Source organism: Artemia sp. Qi Xiang Cuo, chromosome 18, assembly GCF_049724085.1.
Source record: "Artemia sp. Qi Xiang Cuo chromosome 18, ASM4972408v1, whole genome shotgun sequence".
NCBI classification, from domain to species: domain Eukaryota; kingdom Metazoa; phylum Arthropoda; class Branchiopoda; order Anostraca; family Artemiidae; genus Artemia; species Artemia sp. Qi Xiang Cuo.
Window position 1 is genome coordinate 62,316,068 of NC_142811.1, and position 21,339 is coordinate 62,337,406.

General features: G+C 37.7%; 1 protein-coding gene across 1 annotated transcript in view; it reads left to right on the top strand.

Moving 5' to 3' along the window:
* Positions 1 to 20,657, top strand: part of LOC148941755 (uncharacterized) — a 35,073-nt gene extending 14,416 nt beyond the window's left edge. The window contains exons 2-4 of the mRNA XM_089104346.1: positions 9,675 to 9,853; positions 14,167 to 14,304; positions 20,477 to 20,657. Of these exons, the coding sequence (XP_088960472.1) occupies positions 9,723 to 9,853; positions 14,167 to 14,304; positions 20,477 to 20,597 (390 nt within the window). The 5' untranslated portion in view covers positions 9,675 to 9,722 and the 3' untranslated portion in view covers positions 20,598 to 20,657. The remainder of the gene's footprint in view (positions 1 to 9,674; positions 9,854 to 14,166; positions 14,305 to 20,476) is intronic.
* Positions 20,658 to 21,339: the final 682 nt, after the last annotated feature.

The following is a 21,339-nucleotide window of genomic DNA, read 5'->3' on the forward strand; positions in this document are numbered from 1 at the left end:
AGTATATGTATATTAAACTGACAATGCACATTAATTTGTATTTTTTTCAATAAAGTGCAAATTATGTTTCTCAAAATTTTGATTTGATGTGTCTGGGAAAATGGTGGGCGTGAGAGGGGCGTTAGCCTTTCTCCAATCACTTTCAACTATTAAAAAAGGCACTAGCCATTTCAATTTCCAATCAAATAAGCCCTTTTGAAGTTTCTACGACAACGCTTTCAATAAAAACCTTATATATGCCCCCAGGGGATAACTTACAACCCTCGCCCTGAGGGCTGGGTGGGGGAGTTGTCATCCTCACAGACCTAATTTCAAGAAATTTCTACTACGTTGAACAAAATGGCTATCTGAAAATTTTAATTGGATGGGTTTGGGGGAATTGTGGGTGTGAGAGAGGGATTAGTTACCGTCCAATCACTTTCAACTATTAAAAAGGGCGTTATCCCTCTCAATTTCCAATTGAATGAGCCCCTTTTGAAGTTTTTACGACAACTCTATCATTAAAAACCTTATATGCCCCCTGGGCATAACTTACAACCTTTGCCCTGGGGACTCTGGGGGGTTTGTCATCCTTAAAAACATAATTTCCAGAACTTTCAACAACGTTGAACAAAATGGCTATCTCTAAGCTTTGATTGCATGTGTTTAGGGAAATGGAGTGCGTGAGAGGGGGGCTAATTAATCTCCACTCACTTTCGACTATTAAAAGGGGCAATTTCAATTTCCAATCAAATGAGCCCCTCTTGAAATTTCTACAACAACTTTCTATATAAACCTTATATGCCCCCAGGGTACAAATTACAACCCTTGCACTGAAAGCTTAGATGGAGTTTTTATCCTAAAAAACCTAATTTCCAGAAATTTCGACTACGTTGAACAAAATAGAAATCTCAAAATTTTGATTCGATGTGTTTGGGGAAATGGTTGGCGTGAGAGGGGGGTTAGTTGCGCATTTGAGTAAAAACCTTATATACCCCCAGGGCATAACTTATAACCCTTGCCCTGAAGACTATGGGGAGAGTGTCCTGCTCAAAGGTATAATTTCCTGAACCATAAACTTCGTGGAAAAAAATGGCTATCAAGAAATTTTGATCGGAGGGCACTAGCCATTTCAATTTCCAATCGAATTAGTCATTTTTGAAGTTTCTACGACGACGCGTTCAGTAAAAGCCTTATATGCCCCCAGGGCATAACTTAAAACCCTTGCCCTGAGGGCTGTGGGGGAGTGTCCTCTTCAAAAACATAATTTCTATCTGGAAATCCAAAACACTGAGTAAAATGGCTATCTAAAAATTTTTATTGGATGTGTTTGGGGAAAATGTGGGCGAGAAAGGGGGGCTAGTTGCCCTCAAATCACTTTTGACTATTATAATGGGCACTAGACCTTTGAATTTTCAATCGAATGAGCCCTTTTTCGACTTTCTACGACAAAGATTTCAATAAAAACTTACATGACCCAGGGAATAACCTATAACCCTTGCTCAGAAGTCTTTGGGAGGAGAGTCTTGCTCAAAGATATAGTTTCCTGAACTTTAACTTCGTGGAACAAAATGGCTATCCTAACATTTTTATTGGATGTGTTTTGAGAAATGCTGAGCGTGGAAGGGGTGTTAGTCGCCTTCTAATTACTTTTGACTATTAAAAAAGGGCACAAGCCATTTCAACTTCTAATCAAATGAGCCCTTTTTGAAGTTTCTACGACAACGCGTTCTATAAGAACTTTATATGCCCCCTGGGAATAACTTACAACCCTTGTCCTGAGGGCTGTGAGGAGGTTTTCATCCTCAAAGACCTAATTTCCAGAATTTGAAACTACGTTTAACAAAACGGCTATCTCAAAATTTTGATTGGACGTGTTTGGGTGATTGATGGGCGTGGGGGGGGGGCTAGTTTCCCTCCAAACACTTTCGACTGTTAAAAAGGGTACTAGCCCTTTGAATTTCCAATCGAATGATCCTGTTTTGAAGTTTTTACGACAACTCCTTCTATAAAATCCTTATATGCCCCCAGGCCATAACTTAATACCCTTGTCCTGAGGTTTGTGCGGGAGTGTCCTCCTCAAAAACATATTTTGTATCTGGAAAACAAATACGCTGAACAAAATTGGCTAGCTCAAAATTTTGATTGGATGTGTTTGGGGGAATGATGGGTGTGGGGGGCTAGTTGCCCTGCAATCACTTTTGACTATTAAAAATGGCACTAGCCCTTTGAATTTCCATTCGAATGAGCCTTTTTTGAAGTTTTTACGGCAACGCTTTCTATAAAAACCTTATTTGCCCCCAGGGCATAACTTAAAATCCTTGCCCTGAGGGTTGTGGGAGAGTGTACTCGTCAAAAACATAATTGCTATCAGGAAATCAACTACAATGAACAAATTGGCTATCTCAAAATTTTTATTGGATGTGTTTGGATGACTGATGGGCGTGGGTAGGAGGGAGTCTTGTTGCCCTCCCAACACTGCTCACTTATAAAAATGGCATTAGTTCTTCGAATTTACAATTAAATGAGCCTGTTTTGAAGTTTCTACGACAACGCCTTCTATTAAAACCTTATACGCCCCCAGGGCATAACTTAAAACCCTTGTCCCGAGGGTTATGGGGGAGTGTCCTCCTCAAAAACATATTTTCTATTTGAAAATCAACTACACTGAACAAAATGGCTATCTAAAAATTTTGATTGGATGTGTTTGGGGGAATAATGGGCGTGGGAGGGGGGGCTAGTTGCCCTCCAATAACTTTCGACTATTACAAAGGGTACTAGCCCTTGGAATTTCCAATTGAATGAGCCTGTTTTGAAGTTTCTACGACAACGCCCTCTATAAAAACCTTATACGCCCCGAGGGCATAACTTAAACCCTTGTCCTGAAGGTTGTGGGAGAGTCTCCTCCCCAAAAACATATTTTCTATGTGGAAATCAACTACGCTGAACAAAATGGCTATCTCAAAATTCTGATTGGATGTGTTTGGGGGAATGATGGGCGTGGGGGGGGGGGCTAGTTGCCCTCCAATCACTTTCGACTATTAAAAAGGACACTAGCCACTCCCATTTCCAATTGAATGAGCCCTTTTCGAAGTTTCTACGACAGCTCCTTCGATGCGAAGTGCCCGGAGAATGTTTGGGGGAATGATGGGCAAGGGGGGGGTGGGGTCTAGTTGCCCTCCAATCACTTTCGACTACTAAAAGGGTATTAGCCCTTTGAATTTCCGATCGAATGAGCCTGTTTTGAAGTTTATACGACAAATCCTTCCATAAAAACCTTATATGCCCCCAGAGCATAACTTAAAACCCTGCCTGAGGGTTGTGGAGGAGTGTCCTCCTCAAAAACATATTTTCTATCTGGAAATCAACTATGCTGAACAAAATGGCTATCTCAAAATTTTGATTGGATGTGTTACGGGGGAATGATGGGCGTGGGAGGGGGGGGGGCTAGTTGCCCTCCAATCACTGTCGACTATTGAAAAGGCTACTGGCTCTTTGAATTTCTAATTGAATGAGCCTGTTTTAAAGTTTCTACGACAACACCTTCTACAAACAGCTTTATGCCCCCAGGAAATCAACCAGATAGAAAGAAATCTATCTGGAAATCAACTATGCTGAACAAAATGGCTATCTCAAAATTTTGTTTGGATGTGAATGGGGGAATGATGGGCGTGGAGGGGGCTAGTTGCCCTCCAATGACTTTCGACTATTAAAAAGGGCACTAGCCATTCCAATTTCCAATCGAATGAGCCCTTTTCCAAGATTCTACGACAACTCCTTCGATACGAAGTGCCCGGGTGGAGAAAAAACACACTGTGCCTACATCGTTCTTTACTTACGCAGTGCTAGCGCGCTGCCTATGAAAATGTCAAGCCTTCCAATCACTTTTGACTATTAAAAAAGGCACTTTTACTCAAAAAAGCCCTTTTTGAGTTTCTGCGACAACGCTTTCTAAAAACACCTTATATACCCCCAGGGTATAAATTGCAACTCTTGCCCAAAGGACTGTTAAGATGGTTGTCATTCTCTAAGACCTAATTTCCAGAACTTTTAACTACGTTAAACAAAATTGCTATCTCAAAATTATGATTGGATGTGTTTGGGGAAATGGTGGGCGTGAGAGGGGCGTAAGTAGCTCTCCAATAACTTTCAACTATTAAAAAAGGCACTACCCCTTTCAATTTCCCCTCAAATGAGCCCTTTTGAAGTTTCTACGACAACGCTTTCGATAAAAACCTTATGTAACCCCAGGATATATCTTACAAACCTTGCTCCAAGGGCTGGGGGGTTGTCATCCTCAAAGACCTGATTTCCAGAGTTTTCTACTACGTTGAACAAAATGGCTATCTGAAAATTTTGATTGGATGTGTTTGGGGAAATGGTGGGCGTGGGAGGGGGGCTAGTTACCCTCCAATTACTTTCAACCATTAAAAAGGGCACTAGCCCTTTCAATTTCCAATTGAATGAGCCCGTTTTGAAGTTTTTATGACAACACTATCTATAAAAACCTGATATGCCCCAAGGGCATAACTTACAAACTTTCTTCTGGGAGCCGGGGGGGTTTGTCATTCTTAAATACATAATTTCTAGAACTTTCAACTATGTTGAACAAAATGGCTATCAATAAACTTTGATTGAATGTTCTTTGGGAAATGGTGGGCGTGAGAGGGGGTTTAATTACTCTCCACTCAATTTTGACTATTAAAAAGGGCAATTTTAATTTCCAATCAAATGAGCCCTTTTTGAAATTTCTACAACAACTTTCTATATAAACCTTATCTGCCCCCAGGGCATAACTTACAACCCTTGCATTGAGGGCTAATTTCCAGAACTTACAACTACGTTGAACAAAATGGATATCTCAAAACTTTAATTAGATGTATTTGAAGAAATGGCGGGCTTGAGAGGGGGGGGGGGTTAGTTGCCCTTCAATCACTTTCGACTATAAATAGGGCACTAGCCCTTTCAATTTCTGATTGAATGAGCCCTTTTTGAAGTTTCTACAACATCTTTTTCTATAAAAAAAACTTATAAGCCCCCAGGCAAAACTTACAACCCTTGCCCTGAGGGCTGTGGGGGGAGGGGTTGCTTTCCTTAAAGAACTAATTTCCAAAACTTTCAACTTCGTTGAATAAAATGGCTATCTACAAAATTTGATTGGATGTGTTTGGGGAAAAGGTCGGCGCGAGAGGGGGGCTAGTTGCCCTCAAATCGATTTTGACTATTAAAATGGGCACTAGCCCTTTGAATTTCTAATAAAATAAGTTTTTTTTCAAGTTTCTATGACAAATACTTAAATAAAAACCTTATGTGCCCCCAGGACATAACTTATATCCCTTGTTCTGAAGACTGCGGGGGAGTGTCCTTCTCCAAGGTATAATTTTCTGAACTTTAAATTGCGTGGAACAAAATGGTATTTCAAAATTTTGATTGGATATGTTTGGGGAAATGATGGGCGTGGAAGGGGTGTTTGTTGCCATCCAATTACTTTCGACTATTAAAACGGGCACTGGCCATTTCAATTTCCAATCGAATTAGTCATTTTTGAAGTTTCTACGACGACGCGTTCAGTGAAAGCCTTATATGCCACCAGGGCATAACTTACAACCCTTGCCCTGAGGGCTATGGGGGAGTGTCCTCCTCAAAAATATAATTTCTATTTGAAAATCAAAAACACTGAGTAAAATGGCTATCTAAAAATTTTGATTGGATGTGTTTGGGGAAAAGGTGGGCGAGAGAGGGAGGCTAGCTGCCCGCAAATCACTTTTGACTATTAAAAAGGGCACTAGACCTTTGAATTTTCAATCGAATGAGCCTGTTTTCAACTTTCTACGACAAATATTTCAATAAAAACTTATATGTCCCCAGGGCATAACTTATAACCCTTGCCCTGAAGACTGTGGGGGGAGTTTCCTGCTCAAAGGTATAATTTCCTGAACTTTAACTGCGTGGAACAAAATGGCTATCTCAAAATTTTGATTTGATTTGTTTGGGGAAATGGTGGGCGTAGAAGGTGTGTTAGTTGCCAATTTTTTCTACGACAATTTTTTTTATACGAAGTGCCCTGGTCTAAAGGAAAAAAATAATTAATAATAAATTGTCCCAACAGCGTTCTTAAATGTCCCCAGGGCATAACTTAAAACCCTTGCCCTGAGAGTTGTGGGGGAGTGTCCTCCTCAAAAATACATTTTCTATTTGGAAATAAACTAAGCTGAACAAAATGGTTATTTCAAAATTTTGATTGGATGTGTTTCGAGAAATGGTGGGCGTGGAATGGGTAATAGTTGCCTTCCAATCACTTTCGAGTATTAAAAAAGGCGCAAGCCACTCCAATTTCCAATCGAACGAGCCTCTTCCGAACTTCCTACGACAACTCTTTCGATACGAAGTGCCTTGGTCTAAAACCAAGAAAAAAAATAATACATTGTGCCAACATCGTTCTTTACTTAGGCAGCACTATTGCGCTGCCTATGATAGTTCAACAATCATATTACAAAAAAAGCTCCGGTGTCGCTATAAACCCCTCCCACCCCAAATCACGGGGGATGGGTTTTAACTTATGCCCTGGGGACATATAAGGTACAAACTTTCGAGCCTTTGGGAGCATAAGAGGTAAACTATTGAAGGGACTCAAATGACTAGAAAAGATTTTTACTAAGACGTACTGCGTGTTTGGTGCTTTACTAAAACGAATTATATTGAAAATATTTTTTTATTACTTATCATATTATTGTAAACAAAATGAAAATTTCAGTGAAACCAGGCAAGGATTTACCAATAGGCTCACAAGGCCTTGCGGCTTTAACTATCACCGAAGTTTTCAGGATTTTCCCTAAAATCTTGCAAAAACGTATTCGTAAAAGAAGTGGGGGCATTTCAGGTCCTACGACGCCCACAGCCACTACTCCTTTCTTCCAATGGTTTAAGAAGAAGGTTTAACGGCGCATTCCTGTTTGTGTAACCAGGTGATGGAATATTTTTTCAGTTTTGGCAAGATTCCCAGGATTCCAAGTGTTTCAGTATTTTTTTTTTTATATGATTAATCTGAGTATGGTCAGGATAATGCACAAGTACTAATAAATAGTTATTAGCCTATTTATTAAAGGTAGCACACCCTCATTTTTAAACGGTCAGATAGGAAAACTAACATGGGATTCCGATGGCAGCCCTCTGACGTCAGGACAACCCCTTCAATCTATTCTACGACACAGATAGAAGATTAGCATGGAATTTCCAAAACAGCCCTCTGACATCAAGACACACCCTCGTACTTTAAATAGCTCCACACCTAAAACATTTCTTGGCATTTTATTTTTTCGCCCGAAATGTTCAAAGTATTTTTTTTTATTCTTTAGTTCTTTTTCCTCGCTAGGACTTGAAAGATCAACTCCCTTCCAATAGAATAGCACTCCAAGCAACAGCACTAAATCGCCATTCCCAATATTCTGTCCTATTCAATGCTTTCAAGAAATAACAAATTCCCGTGACCTTAGAAGACACACCTCTGTCAATTCCATGACACATCTGGCGGGATTCCAAGCTTTTGTAAGTTTTCTCCTGGCCAGGTCTAACATCGATGATACGCAGACAAAATTGCTCTAAATGTATTTCTAGCAATGAAGACAGATTGGGTGTTTAAATTGTGTAAACACCTTCATCTTGCTAAACAATAAATCTTAAGAACACAGACTTTGTAAATAAGAGTTTTATTATTTCAAACAAATTTTCAACATATAACAAATTTATAACAAATTTGCAACAATATTAAAACAGTGAAAAAAGTAGTTAAAACACAACAAAAAAATAAAAGGTATAAAAAGCATTATAGTAATATACATGAATATGTGAATAATTAAAATGAAATTTGCATATTAATTTTACTTTTTTCGGGCTAAATGGCTTTCTCAAAATTTTGATCTGACGTAACTTACGAAATAACTAACGTAACTTACTTCTATATTTGTATATTTTTAGTACGTAAATGAGGGGTTCTCTCCCTAGTCAATACCTCGCTCTTTACGCTAAAGTTCCAATTTTGTTCCAATTCCTTAAGAATGACCCCTGAATCACAAAGGCTGTTTAATTAGAATAGATAGCTTTTTTGAAAGTGCTAAACAAACTTTAGCGTAAAGAGTGAGGTATTGACTATGGGGAAAACCCCTTATATACGTAATAATTTCTGTTCGTTTTAAGTTTTAATGTTGCTCCATACTTTCAGGTGAAAAAACTTGTTTTTTATTTAATTTCTGATCGTTTTTTTAAATAATGCTGAGAAATCTGGCGCCCCCTCAGAGAAACTTCCCTTCCCCCATGACAATATCCTCCATGGAAAGATCCTCCCAAGTAACCGCCTCCTCCAGCCCCCTTCACTCTTGAAAACGTCAGCCTACTTCCAAATAACAAACACTATAAGTAAACAATGGGCAAAGTTCATAACTTGCAGCCCTTCCCCCAGGGACTCTGGGGCTTAAGACCTCCTCAAAAACATATTTAGTAGGTTTTCAACTATGCTGAACAAAACGAATATCTCAAAATTTTGATCCGATGACTTTGGGAAAAAATGAGCGTGGGAGCCCTGTTGCCCTCCAATTTTTGGAGGGCAAAAATTGTTTTGCCCTCCAACGTCCTGTTTGCCCTCCTGCTGCCCTAGTCACTTAAAAAGGGCACTAGAACTTTTAATTTTCTTTCAAATGAGCCCTCTCGCAATATTTTATGACCACTGGATTTATACGATCACCCCTGGGAAAAAAAACAACAAATAAACACGCATCCGTGATCATTCTTCTGGCAAAAAAAAAACAACAAAATTCCACATTTTTGGAGATAGGAGATCGAAACCTCCACAGTATGGTTTTCTGATATGCTGAATATGATGGTTGGATTTTCAATAAGATTCTATTACTTTTAGGAGGAGTTTCCTCCTTTTTTAAAAAATAAGGCAATTTTTCAGGCTCGTAACTTTTGATGGGTAAAACTAAACTTGATGAAATTTAAACATTCGAAATCAGCATAAAAATCTGATTCTTTTGATGATATCTACTGGCATCAAAGTAGATACCAGAAAGTTACCACGATATATATATATATACATATATATATATATATATATATATATATATATATATATATATATATATATATATATATATATATATATATATATATATAGTTTTATAGTATTGACTTTAACATAGATTTCGACTAATCGTTGGTAAGGATTTTTTTTTGTAGAGATTGGATGTCATATTCGGTAATTAAATATGGTCTTTGGACAAGACATTGGATATGCTACTTTTGTAACTTACCTTAGACCTTAGATCCTCCTGCACCACAAGAAGCGCTTAGGGTTTTTAGGATGAGTCACCAGTTATCTCTTATCGCTGTGACCACCCAGAGATCTTCCCATTTGGGTTGGATTGTCACAATTAGATTTTCGGGGTCAGCCCAGTAACTGTATCTTAGAGTGTTTTTGGGGCGTCCTATTCTTCTGGTACCATGTGGCTGCCACTGCCACTTCTCTAACAGCATTTGAAATATTTGCTATTTGCATAGTTATTTATCTTGTTTATTGACGATTTTGATGAATAAGCAGATTAGACAATGTTAACTATTTTATTCCTCTGATGTTTTCATTGCTTGTGATCATTTATAATCTACTTTTAGTTCAATATTGAGTAAACCAAACTCCTTTTCAGCCAAAATTCTCCTTAATCAGTCTTTACCGAAAGTATAAAGTGCTTAGTATGGCTCACTATCTCGAAGGATTTGAAACAGAAGGCTATTTGGGTAAAGGAGGATACGGTGTTGTATTTGAAGCAAAGAGCAAATGTGATAAGGTCAAATATGCAGTGAAACGTATTTCTCTGACACACAGGTTTGATGTTTTAACTGACATTTTTCGTTAGCTTTCCTTAGCTTTTTTTAGCCATACTGATAGTTCTGTAACAGAAGACCCACCCATTAAGCATAATTGTATTTCCCACTCTTAAATAATTGTAAGCGTCCCCAAAAAGAAATATATTTTTACCAAAATTTTAAATAAAGAACTATCCAAATATTTTGCTGGGCACGATAGGTCGGAACTTGTTTTAGTCCAAAAAAATGATCTCAGCTGGACTGGCCTACCATGACAAAAAATAGACTGAAAGATCCTAAGAAATACAGCGGAAATATGGCCTGTGGAAAGAAAAAAAATTACAATCACGAGGGATAGTTCGCCTGTATACAAATAAGTGTTTTAAGCGTTAAAAACAGAAATAATCTATAACTTATCCATTTAAAAGAGAAAAAGGTGAAATCTAAAAGTTAAAATAATGTGAAAAATAACTCAAAACCATTTACATACAAATATGACTCCTTGTTGCAGAGAGAGAGCAGAGTTTTTATAATTTTTTATATATGCCCTTATGAACACACACAAAAGCAATGAAATAAAATAATAAGAAAAGGAATTTGAAATGAAATTATCTTATTTTGTTGTGAATTGGAGAAAGATAGCATCATGTAGTGTTCATGTAATTTCAAAACTGCAGATGCTAGAATAATAATTTTTTTCGAATTAAATAAAAAAACAAGTTTTTTTTTAATAAAGCTTAAAAATAACAGAGATTAATACGAATTGAGGGGTTGCCGCCCCCTCAACAACTGACTTTTCAAGTTAAAGTTTTTTGGTATTTTTATATAATTTTCTTTTTGTTCTAATTAAACGTCACTTGTGTTTCAGGAGTTGTTATTAAAGAATTTGGACAATATTCAAACTTTATCTTAAAGAGTGAGGTTTTGAGGGTGGGGCAACCCTTCTCATATACGTAAAATTTCTTTTAATTTTACCTTTTAATTTTGTCTCTTACTTTCAATTCAGAAAACTTTTTTTTTTATTTAATTTTTGGTCGTTTTTTTAAATAATGCCAGAAATCTGGCTTGTCCTCCATGGAAAACTACTCTCTATCGAAACATGCTCTAGACAGTTCATTCCCAGGGAAAATGTATTTTGGACAACTACCATTAACATCTCTATCCGTAAAATTTAGTCGACAAAGAAAAAAAAAGACAAATAAAAATAAAATCGTATAGGACGTCTTGCAAATTCCCCCAGTATACAGTTTCCCCTGAAAAGTTCAACTCTATAAAATTTCCCTCTCAATTGAAAATTTGTCCCTTGAAAATGTCCCCCAGTAGAAATTTCACACCCCAATCCAAAAATGTATGTCCACTTCCCGATAACAATTACTCTACGCATAAAGTGGGAAAACTTTTATCACTTAAAGAACTTTGTCCAGAGACTTTGGGGGTTATGTTATCTGAAAAGGCATAATTATTGGACCTTAATACTCTGCTGAACAAAGCGGTTATCTCAAAATTCAAATTTTGGGGAAATTGGCTAGGAGGGGGGCTAGTTACCCTCTAATCTTTTTTGTCACTTGAAAAGTGCACTAAGACTTTCACTATAAATTATCCAATGAATGAGCCCTCTCCCAACGTTCTAGGAACGGTAGTTTGATACGATCAACCCTGAAAATGAAAGCCAAAAATTAACACTTCTGCGTGATATTTCTCTTGGCTAAAAATAAAAAAATTTCAAATTTTTAGGTAGGAGCTTGAAACGTCTAAACCAGGGCTCTCTCTTACGCTGATTCTGTTGGTGTGAATTTTTTTAAGACTCATTGACTATAAGAGGGTGCTTTCCCACTGTTTTGAAAATCAGAAAAATTTATCAAGCTCTTAGCCTTTGATGGAAAAACCTAAATTTAATGAATCTTTTATATTTGGAAGTAGCACAATAAGTTGATTCTTTTAATATGTCTATCAATATAAGAAATTCCGTTTTTTAGATTTTCGGTTACTATTGAACCGCATAACTTTTTACTTATATTAGTTCATTGCCATAAACTGTTTGAAAATTCTTGCGGACTTAGCCGCTTCCCTTCGAAATATAAAATTCCATTTTAGTTTCGATTCTGTTTTAATGCTGTCTTGTACAACGATACAAGATTATGTTTGAGACTGTTCAGAATAAAAAGTTTTACTTTACCGCACAAAAAGCTAGTGCAAAGTAAGCATCGGGACTGTTCCGACTTTTTTTGAAGAATCAGAAAAGAACACGGCTTGAATCAAATTGTTTCAGTTGCTATTCTGTTTTTAGCAAAAAAGGAAAACAGTAGTATTTTCAATCCTTTAAGCTTGAAGATGGAAAATGGTAGGTGATAACTTTTCTTTTAACATTATAAAGTTGAAAATAGCGTCATTTCTTCGAGCCTTGAAGCTTATCACTTAAAAAAAAAAAATAAAAAAAATGCAGTTTTGTAATTTATTGGAAATTTTCCAGGCACACTGCTATTGCATGAAATAACAAACGATCAAAAATGTCAATTCCCTTGGCACCACAGTAAAGGTAATATACAGTAGCGAAAAGTCCTTTGCTCGCCATTCAAAATTTTGGACATATATCTAAAACCACACAAGCTTTATGATCCCGCTTTCACGCATGCGCAATTAAAAATGTTTCCGATACAAAACCAAGTAGCAACGGGAACTAAGGCTCTGAAGTATATGCTTCTGTTGACGTATTGCTCTGACGGTCCGTCAAATCACCTAAGTACAGGCTATGAAATGTGTGTCATGTCTGGAGAAACATTTCGCTACTATATATTACCTTTACTGTGGTCGTCACACCAGTAGTAGGGGGACTAAGACGCTGTAAGGCAATATCTGCCATCGCTGAAAAGATTTCTTCATCTTGGATCCCAAAAATGAATGGTTTCAAATCTGAAAACAATAGTTTTTAGTCTCTCCTGAATTTCTCGTCAGGGTTGCCAAATGCGAAGAGTAGTACTTTTCACTAAAAGTATCATAATTGAGAAAGTGTGGTGCCACTTCCCGTTCATGTTTTAAAATAAATGCGGTATTATGTCAATACCAGGATTAGCCTAAGCTATTTTGGAATTTAGATGGTTCTGGAAATTACAATTGAATTAAGAGCGTGTGAAGCAGTAAGGAAAAATTGAATACACGACAGAATTTCTCAATTCGATTAAAACTGCAGATTTTCCTCCCTATTGCTTGGAACTAAGGAACAAAACGATGATTATACCAATTACACTGGGTAGCAGCCAAAAAAATCGTCAAGGGTTTCTCAACTGATTGAGAGTAATTTCGGTGTTCTCAGTCCGAATTCATATTGCACATCACGTCACATCACATTCATATTGCTCTATCAGCTGAACCTTTTGAGATACAGCCATATGCCAACCTGACGAGCTATACATATGCTAATATCAGGGGGTTTTGAGTTTAATCATATTTTTCTTGAAGAATATATTGAATTACAACATAAAATTATTTCTCTAAAGTAGCTGCACACGATTATGCGTGATTGCAAGGTTGTGTAATTAACCCTTAGCCAATCAAATTTATTCCAAATTTCATTGTCTGGTATTAACCTGCGTTTTTCTATTTCTTTCCTTGGATTGATATGGCTTTGGTGTGATTGTAATACAGGAATGATCCTGACGTTCTCTGCTACATCTGTGGAGATTACACGCTGTTAGTGTACAGGAAAAACATCACAGAATTTATAAAGCGCACCTAGAAGGCTTACTTTGAAGTAAAGCTGGCTGCCCAGGATAAGTCCTGGGCACCACACACGGTGTGCAAGACTTGGGTTGAATGCTACCAGCAGTGTACCACGGGCACAAAAACTTCACTAGAGTTTGGGATTCCGACGGTTTGGAGGGAGCCGTTAGATGATGCATTGGATTGTAACTTCTGTGCCATCAATACTACTGGCATCAACCGAAAGAATCAGCACTGGAAGAAAAATTACCGGTCTCCCAGTCCATATATTTGTTTGCTTAAGGAATATAGTAAGAATATGGTTTGACGAATGATTTACAGACAGACAAACAGCAATAATTGAAGTTATCTGGTCTGATCCAAAGTACCAGGTAAAACTGATAAAACAAAGAGTAAATGCAATTTAATGCCCATTCGTGGTTTATTTAGGATTTCCCCCAACAACGATTCTGGGCTCTTTCGTCAATACCTTATCCTATAAGTGTTTTCTGGATTTTTTTTTCATATGATCTCCATGATCTGTTTTTTTCATATTTCAAAGCTAGTAGCAATAAACTATTTACATTTTATTCGACTATTTGATATTGTTGATCCTACTTATTACACTGATTACAGAATATCACTACCTGTCGAAAAAGCTTTGCGGGAAGCAGAAACCTTGGTGACCTTGAATCATCCGAACATAGTTCGATTTTATACTTCGTGGTTGGAAACCCATCCAGCGGGATTCTATTTGGATCATGATTCAAAATGGTAAGATGGAGTACTGTTGTTTCACGTTGTTTTAAATTTGGTATACTCTGAAGATTATAGTAAATACAAAAATAAAATGACGTATGTTAAAGGGAAAGAGAATTCTTTTAAAGAGAATTTTTTTTCAAAATATTGTCCAAACCTTCTTTTAGCAAAAATTTTGCAATGGAAACACTACTTTCGGAAGCTAAAATATACTAAGCACCAGAAATCAATTTGAATTAAACTTTAAAATCCAAAGAATCGAGCAAAAGCAAGTAATGTTAAAAGGTCAATTAGTGTAAGATTTTTTGTGAATAAAATAAATAAAGTAAAAAGCGAATTTAATGAAATAAAATTTATAATCTAATTTCAGCTCGAATAACGTTCCCATTTAAAGATATTGATTTGGGTTAGGTTAGGCAGATCTACCTGCTCCTAATCCAGATGTCTCACTTTGTAAAGGCCAAAGGCCAGATTTAATCAATACTACTAGCTTTCGAGTTTTATTCAATTTTCAAATACGAAATTTTTTGAAATTTGAACATTCAAGTTTGAAAGTTTGCAGTGAAGTACGGTTCGCAGGTTTTAAGAATAAAATGTGTCAATAGGTTGTCTTTCTTGGTATTATAAAGCTGTCTAATCCTCAACACGTTTGTGTAGTTTGAGACAGATATTAGTAAAAAAAAACAGTTAAAAAACAACTCATTTTTAAACTTTTTGCTAGTATGGGCTATGGTTATTTATTACCTTAAATATTGATTATAAGCAATCCTTTGTTCAACAGGCCTCTTAAAGCCTGTAGGGATAGCTAATGTCCATGTTCCTAATAAGGGGGACCTACCATTGTCCCTCGAAACTGTTGCTTTGAATTTAAATTCTAGGTTCCATGATAATCGACTAATCCTTAACTTAAAGAAGTCGGAATTTATTGTTTTTGGGAAAAGTTCACAGTCAGTGAGGTGTGTGTCATGTCAAGCTATTAGTATTGTAATTTCCGCCAGAAGAAGAGTAAATATATTCAGACATTTGGGTATTTATATGAATTTGACTTTGTCGTTTGAATCAGTGTCTAGGAATCTCGGATCTTTGCATTAATTGAAGTTTCTGTTTCCGTACCAGAATATGAGGATTTATATTTTTTATTAGTTGAATGTTACTGTTGGGACCTTTGGCCCCTTTTGTATAAGAAAAATGCCCTTTTTTATAAATTTATCTAACAATATTGCAATAGCTGCAATGTTTGGGCCCCGGGATAGGCTTTTATTACGAGACTTCTGAAGGAATCCACTAATTACCTAATCATAGGCAGCGCGATCGCGCTGCCTCAGTAAAGAACGGTGTTGGCACCATGTATTATTTTTTTTCTCCATACCCGGGCACTTCGTATCGAAGCAGTTGTTGTAGAAACTTTGAAAAGGGCTCATTCGATTAGAAATTTGAGTGGCTAATGCTCTTTTTAATAGTCGAAAGTGATTGGAGGGCAACTAGCCCCCCCACGCCCATCATTCCCCCAAACACATCCAATCAAAATTTTGAGATAAACATTTTGTTCATCTTAGTTGAGTTCCAGATAGGAAATATGTTTTTGAGGAGGATACTCCCCCACAACCCTCGTGGCAAGAGTTTTAAGTTATGCCTAGAGGGCATATAAAAACGATGTTGGCACAATGTATTATTTATTATTTTTTTTTCTTTAGAGCAGGGCACTACGCATCGAAGAAGTTGTCGTAAAAACTTCGAAAAGGGCTCATTCAACTAGAAATTGGAGTGGATTGTGCCCTTTTAATAGTCGAGATTGATTTGAAGGCAACTAACACCCCTTCCAAGCCCAAGTTTTCCCGAAACACATCCAATCAAAATTTCGAGATAGCCATTTTGTTCAGCGTAGTTAATTTCCAGATAGAGATTATGTTTTTGAGGAAGACACTCCCCCACAGCCTTCAGGGTAAGGGTTGTAAGATATGCCCTGGGGGCATATAAGGTTTTCATAGAAGGCGTTGTCGTACAAACTTCAAAAAAGGCTCATTAGATTGTAAGTCAAAGAGCTAATACCTTTTTTAAGCCATTTTATTCAACGTAGTTGAAAGTTTTGGAAAATAGGTCTTTAAGATGACAACCCCTCCCCCCAAAGCCCTCAAAGCAAGGGTTGTAAGTTATGCCGTGGGGGCATACAAAGATTTTATTGAAAGCGTTGTCGTAGAATATTCAAAAGGGCTCATTCAATTGGAAATTGAAAGGGCTAGTTCCGTTTTTAATAGTTGAAAGTGATTTGATAACGACTAACGCCCCTCTCACACCTACCATTTTCCAAAACACATCCAATCAAAATTTTCAGATATTCATTTTGTTCAATGTAGTTGAAAGTTCTCGAAATTTGGTCTTTTAGGATGATAACCGCCTCAGAGCCCTCAGTGCAAGGGTTGTAAGTTATGCCCTGGAGGCATATAAAGTTTTCTTTGAAAGCATTGTCGTAGAAACTTCAAAAGGGCTCATTCAATTGGAAATTGAAAGGAATAGTGCCTTTTTTAATAGTTGAAAGTGATTGAATAGCGACTAAAGCCCCTCTCCTGCCCACCATTTTCCCAAACACATCCAATAAAAATTTTGAGATATTCATTTTGCTCAACATAGTTGAAAGTTCTTGAAATTAGGTCTTTTAGGATGATAGCCCCCTCAGAGCCCTCAGTGCAAGGGTTGCAAGTTATACCCTGGGGGCATATAAGGTTTACATAGAAAGTTGCTGTATAAATCATAGGCAGCGTGATCGCACTGCCTAAATAAAGAACGATGTTAGCACAATGTATTATTATTTTTTTTCATACCAGGGAACTTCGTATCGAAGGAGTTGTCGTAGAAACTTGGAAAAGGGCTCATTCGATTTTAAATTGGATTGGCTAGTGCCCTTTTTAATAGTCGAAAGTGATTGGAGTGCAACTAGCCCCCCCCACCCACGCCCATCATTCAAACATATCGAATCAAAATTTTGAGATAGCCATTTTGTTCAGCGTAGATGATTTCCAGATAGAAAATATGTTTTTGAGGAGGATACTCCCCCAGAACCATCAGGGCAAGGGTTTTAAGTTATGTCTTGGGGGCATATAATAGTTGAAAGTGATTGGATAGCGACTAAAGCCCCTCTCCTGCCCACCATTTTCCCAAACACATCCAATCAAAATTTTGAGATATCCATTTTGTACAACCTAGTTGAAAGTTCTGGAAATTAGGTCTTTTAGGATGATAGCCCCGTCAGAGCCCTCAGCGCAAGGGTTGTAAGTTATGCGACTAAAGCCCCTCTCCTGCCCACTATTTTCCCAAACACATCCAATCAAAATTTTGAGATATCCATTTTGTTCAACCTAGTTGAAAGTTCTGGAAATTAGGTCTTTTAGGATGATAGCCCCGTCAGAGCCCTCAGTGCAAGGGTTGTAAGTTATGCCCTGGGGGCATATAAGGTTTGCATAGAAAGTTGTTATATAAATCATAGGCAGCGTGATCGCACTGCCTAAATAAAGAACGATGTTGGCACAATGTATTATTATTTTTTTTTCATACTAGGGAACTTCGTAGAAAAGGAGTTGTCGTAGAAACTTCGAAAAGGGCTCATTCCGATTTTAAGTTGGATTGGCTAGTGCCCTTTTTAATAGTCGAAAGTGATTGGAGTGCAAATAGCCCCCCACCCCATGGCCATCATTCAAACATATCCAATAAAAATTTTGAGACAGCCATTTTGTTCAGCGTAGATGATTTCCAGATAGAAAATATGTTTTTGAGGAGGACACTCCCCCAGAACCATCAGGGCAAGGGTTTTAAGTTATGTCTTGGGGGCATATAATAGTTGAAAGTGATTGGATAGCGACTAAAGCCTCTCTCCTGCCCACCATTTTCCCAAACACATCCAATCAAAATTTTGAGATATCCATTTTGTTCAACCTGGTTGAAAGTTCTGGAAATTAGGTCTTTTAGGATGATAGCCCCGTCAGAGCCCTCAGTGCAAGGGTTGTAAGTTATGCGACTAAAGCCCCTCTCCTACCCACCATTTTCCCAAACACATCCAATCAAAATTTTGAGATATCCATTTTGTTCAACCTAGTTGAAAGTTCTGGAAATTAGGTCTTTTAGGATGATAGCCCCGTCAGAGCCCTCAGTGCAAGGGCTCTAAGTTATGCCCTGGGGGCATATAAGGTTTGCATAGAAAGTTGTTATATAAATCATAGGCAGCGTGATCGCACTGCCTAAATAAAGAACGATGTTGGCACAATGTATTATTATTTTTTTTTTCATACTAGGGAACTTCGTAGAAAAGGAGTTGTCGTAGAAACTTCGAAAAGGGCTCATTCGATTTTAAATTGGATTGGCTAGTGCCCTTTTTAATAGTCGAAAGTGATTGGAGTGCAAATAGCCCCCCCCCCACGGCCATCATTCAAACATATCCAACCAAAATTTTGGTTGGATACCCCAGAACCATCAACTCCCCCAGAACCATCAGGGCAAGGGTTTTAAGTTATGTCTTGGGGGCATATAAGAACGATGTTGGCACAACGTATTATTTATTATTTTTTTCCTTTAGAGCAGGGCACTTTTTATCAAAGAAGCTGTCGTAGAAACTTCGAAAAGGGCTCATTCAATTGGAAATTGGTGTAACTTTTCCCTTTTTAATAGTCGAAAGTTATTGGAGGGCAACTAGCCCCCCCCCACGCCAACCGTTTCCCGAAACGTATCCAATCAAAATTTTAAGATAGCCATTTTGTTCATCGTAGTTGATTTCTAGATAGAAATTATGTTTTTGAGGAAGACAGTCCCCCACAGCCCTTAGGGCAAGGGTTGTAAGCTATGCCCTGGGGTAATATAAGGCTTTTTACAGAAGGCGTTATCGTAGAAACTTCAAAAAAGGCTCATTTTATTGGAAATTCAATGGGATAGTGGCCTTTTTAATAGTCGAAAGTGATTAGAGGGCAACTAACTCGCCCCTCACGACCACCTTTTCCCCAAACACATCTAATCAAAACTTTGATATGGCCATTGTATTCAACGTAGTTCTAAGTTTTGGAAATTAGATCATTGAGGATGACAACCCTCTCCACAGCCCTCAGGGCAAGGGTTGTAAATTATGCCCAGGGGTATATAAGGTTTTTATAGAACGCGTTGTCTAATAAACTTCAAAAAGGGCTTATTTGATTGGAAATTTAAATTACTAGTGCCCTTTTTAATAGTCGAAAGTGATTGGAAGGCAACTAACACCCCTTCCACGTCCACAATTTCTCCAAACCCATCCAATCAAAAGTTTGAGACAACCATTTTGTACCACGCAGTTCAACGTTCAGGAAACTATACCTTTGAGCAGGACACTCCCCTCACAGTTTTCAGGGCAAGGGTTATAATTTATGCCCTGGGGGTATGTAAGGTTTCTATTGAAATCTTTGTCGTAGAAACTTGAAAAAGGGCTCATTCGATTGTAAATTCAAAGGGTTACTGCCCTTTTTAATAGTCGAAAGGGATTGGAAGGCAGCAAACACCCCTTCCTCTCCCACCTTTTCCCCAAAGACATCCAATCAAAATTTTTAGAAAGCGATTTTGTACAGCGTAGTTGATTTCCAGATAGAAATTATGTTTTTAAGGAGGACACTCCCCCAGAGCCCTCAAAGAAAGGGTTGTAAGTTATGCCCTGGGTGCATGTAAAGTTTTTATAGAAAGCGTTGTCGTAGAAACTTCAAAAAAGGCTGTTCTGGAACTTCAAGTTCCAGAAATCGCGTGGATTCTTCCTTCTTCAAAATCCCAAGCTTGATAAAGAGAGCTGTACGGACAATAGCTTTGATTGGTTGGACAGAGATACAGAGCGGCAATGGAACTAAGCCAAGGGATGGTATAGTCGTGAATCCATAAGCCAACAGGTAGATGCAGTAGAGAGTTATAAAAAAGAGAAAATGCGTTTGGTGATTTTGAAGTTGGTGTTATGTTTTGTTTTTTTATGCTCTGACCTATGGCGTGGCGGCGGTCATTTTTCTTAGGAGGGAGATGTTGGGACCTTTGCCCCCTTTTGTATAAAAAAATGCCCTTTTTATATATTTATGTTCAATTGCAATATGTAAACCCCAGGATAGGCTTTTATTACAAGACGTTTGAAGGAATTCACTAATTAGCTAATGTCTAAAAAAGCTAGGTGAGCGATGACTCACATAGCTTTAATTTACAGCCCTAAAAGCTTCAAAGGATACTGGGCGTTTAATATGATTCGGCCGTTCATCACCTTTGGTCAGAGGTGCGTGCACGGAAGCGTGTCGAAGCATGTCTACATTAATTGTAACAGTTTTTAGTTCTTGTTCAGTTTTTGAGTTTTTGTAAATACGTTAAAGTGAATACAGTAAGAAAGCTTGTCTTCATAATCTTTGACTTTTTAACCTAGGTGGAGTCCGGGAGCCTACAGCAAGGCTGAGATTAGGTTAGCTTGGTATAGGAAAAGAATCTTATACTAAGCCAGATATCTTTCCTTGAGGGGGAACTAGGGGCGTTCGATCTTTAAAGTACCTGGGGGCCAAATAGTATGGTACTCTGATACCATTCAGAAAGTACACTTGCCAGAGAACCCTGATGGTTGCGTAAACCGCCAGAGACGGGACAAGCAGAAATCCGTGGCTTGTAGAAGTTACAATGGGTTTTAGGGTCCCAACAGTTTACTCTGGTGGCATTAGAGGTTTTCCCCAATTTCAGTGAAGAAGGTCATCCTCTTCGCCCTCCCCCAATAGTTACTTGAAATATTGCCCGAGTGTCTGGATGTTGACTTTCCCTTCGCATTTACGAGGACTCCAAATTGTTCAAAATAAATCAATAAGAATCCTGGACCATTTTTTAACACACCCTAGGAAGATAGAAAAATTATCTGACACAAAAACATCTTTTTTATTTCTGGGTATTCTTGATTTGCAACAAATTTGTCATCTTAACTTGGGCATATGGTTTTCAAACATCCAGCGTAGTGATAATTTTTTCCATAGCATGAAACTTTTGGTTAAAAATAAAAATTGTCATTTATCAAGAGCTAGGAATAATTACCTTTTC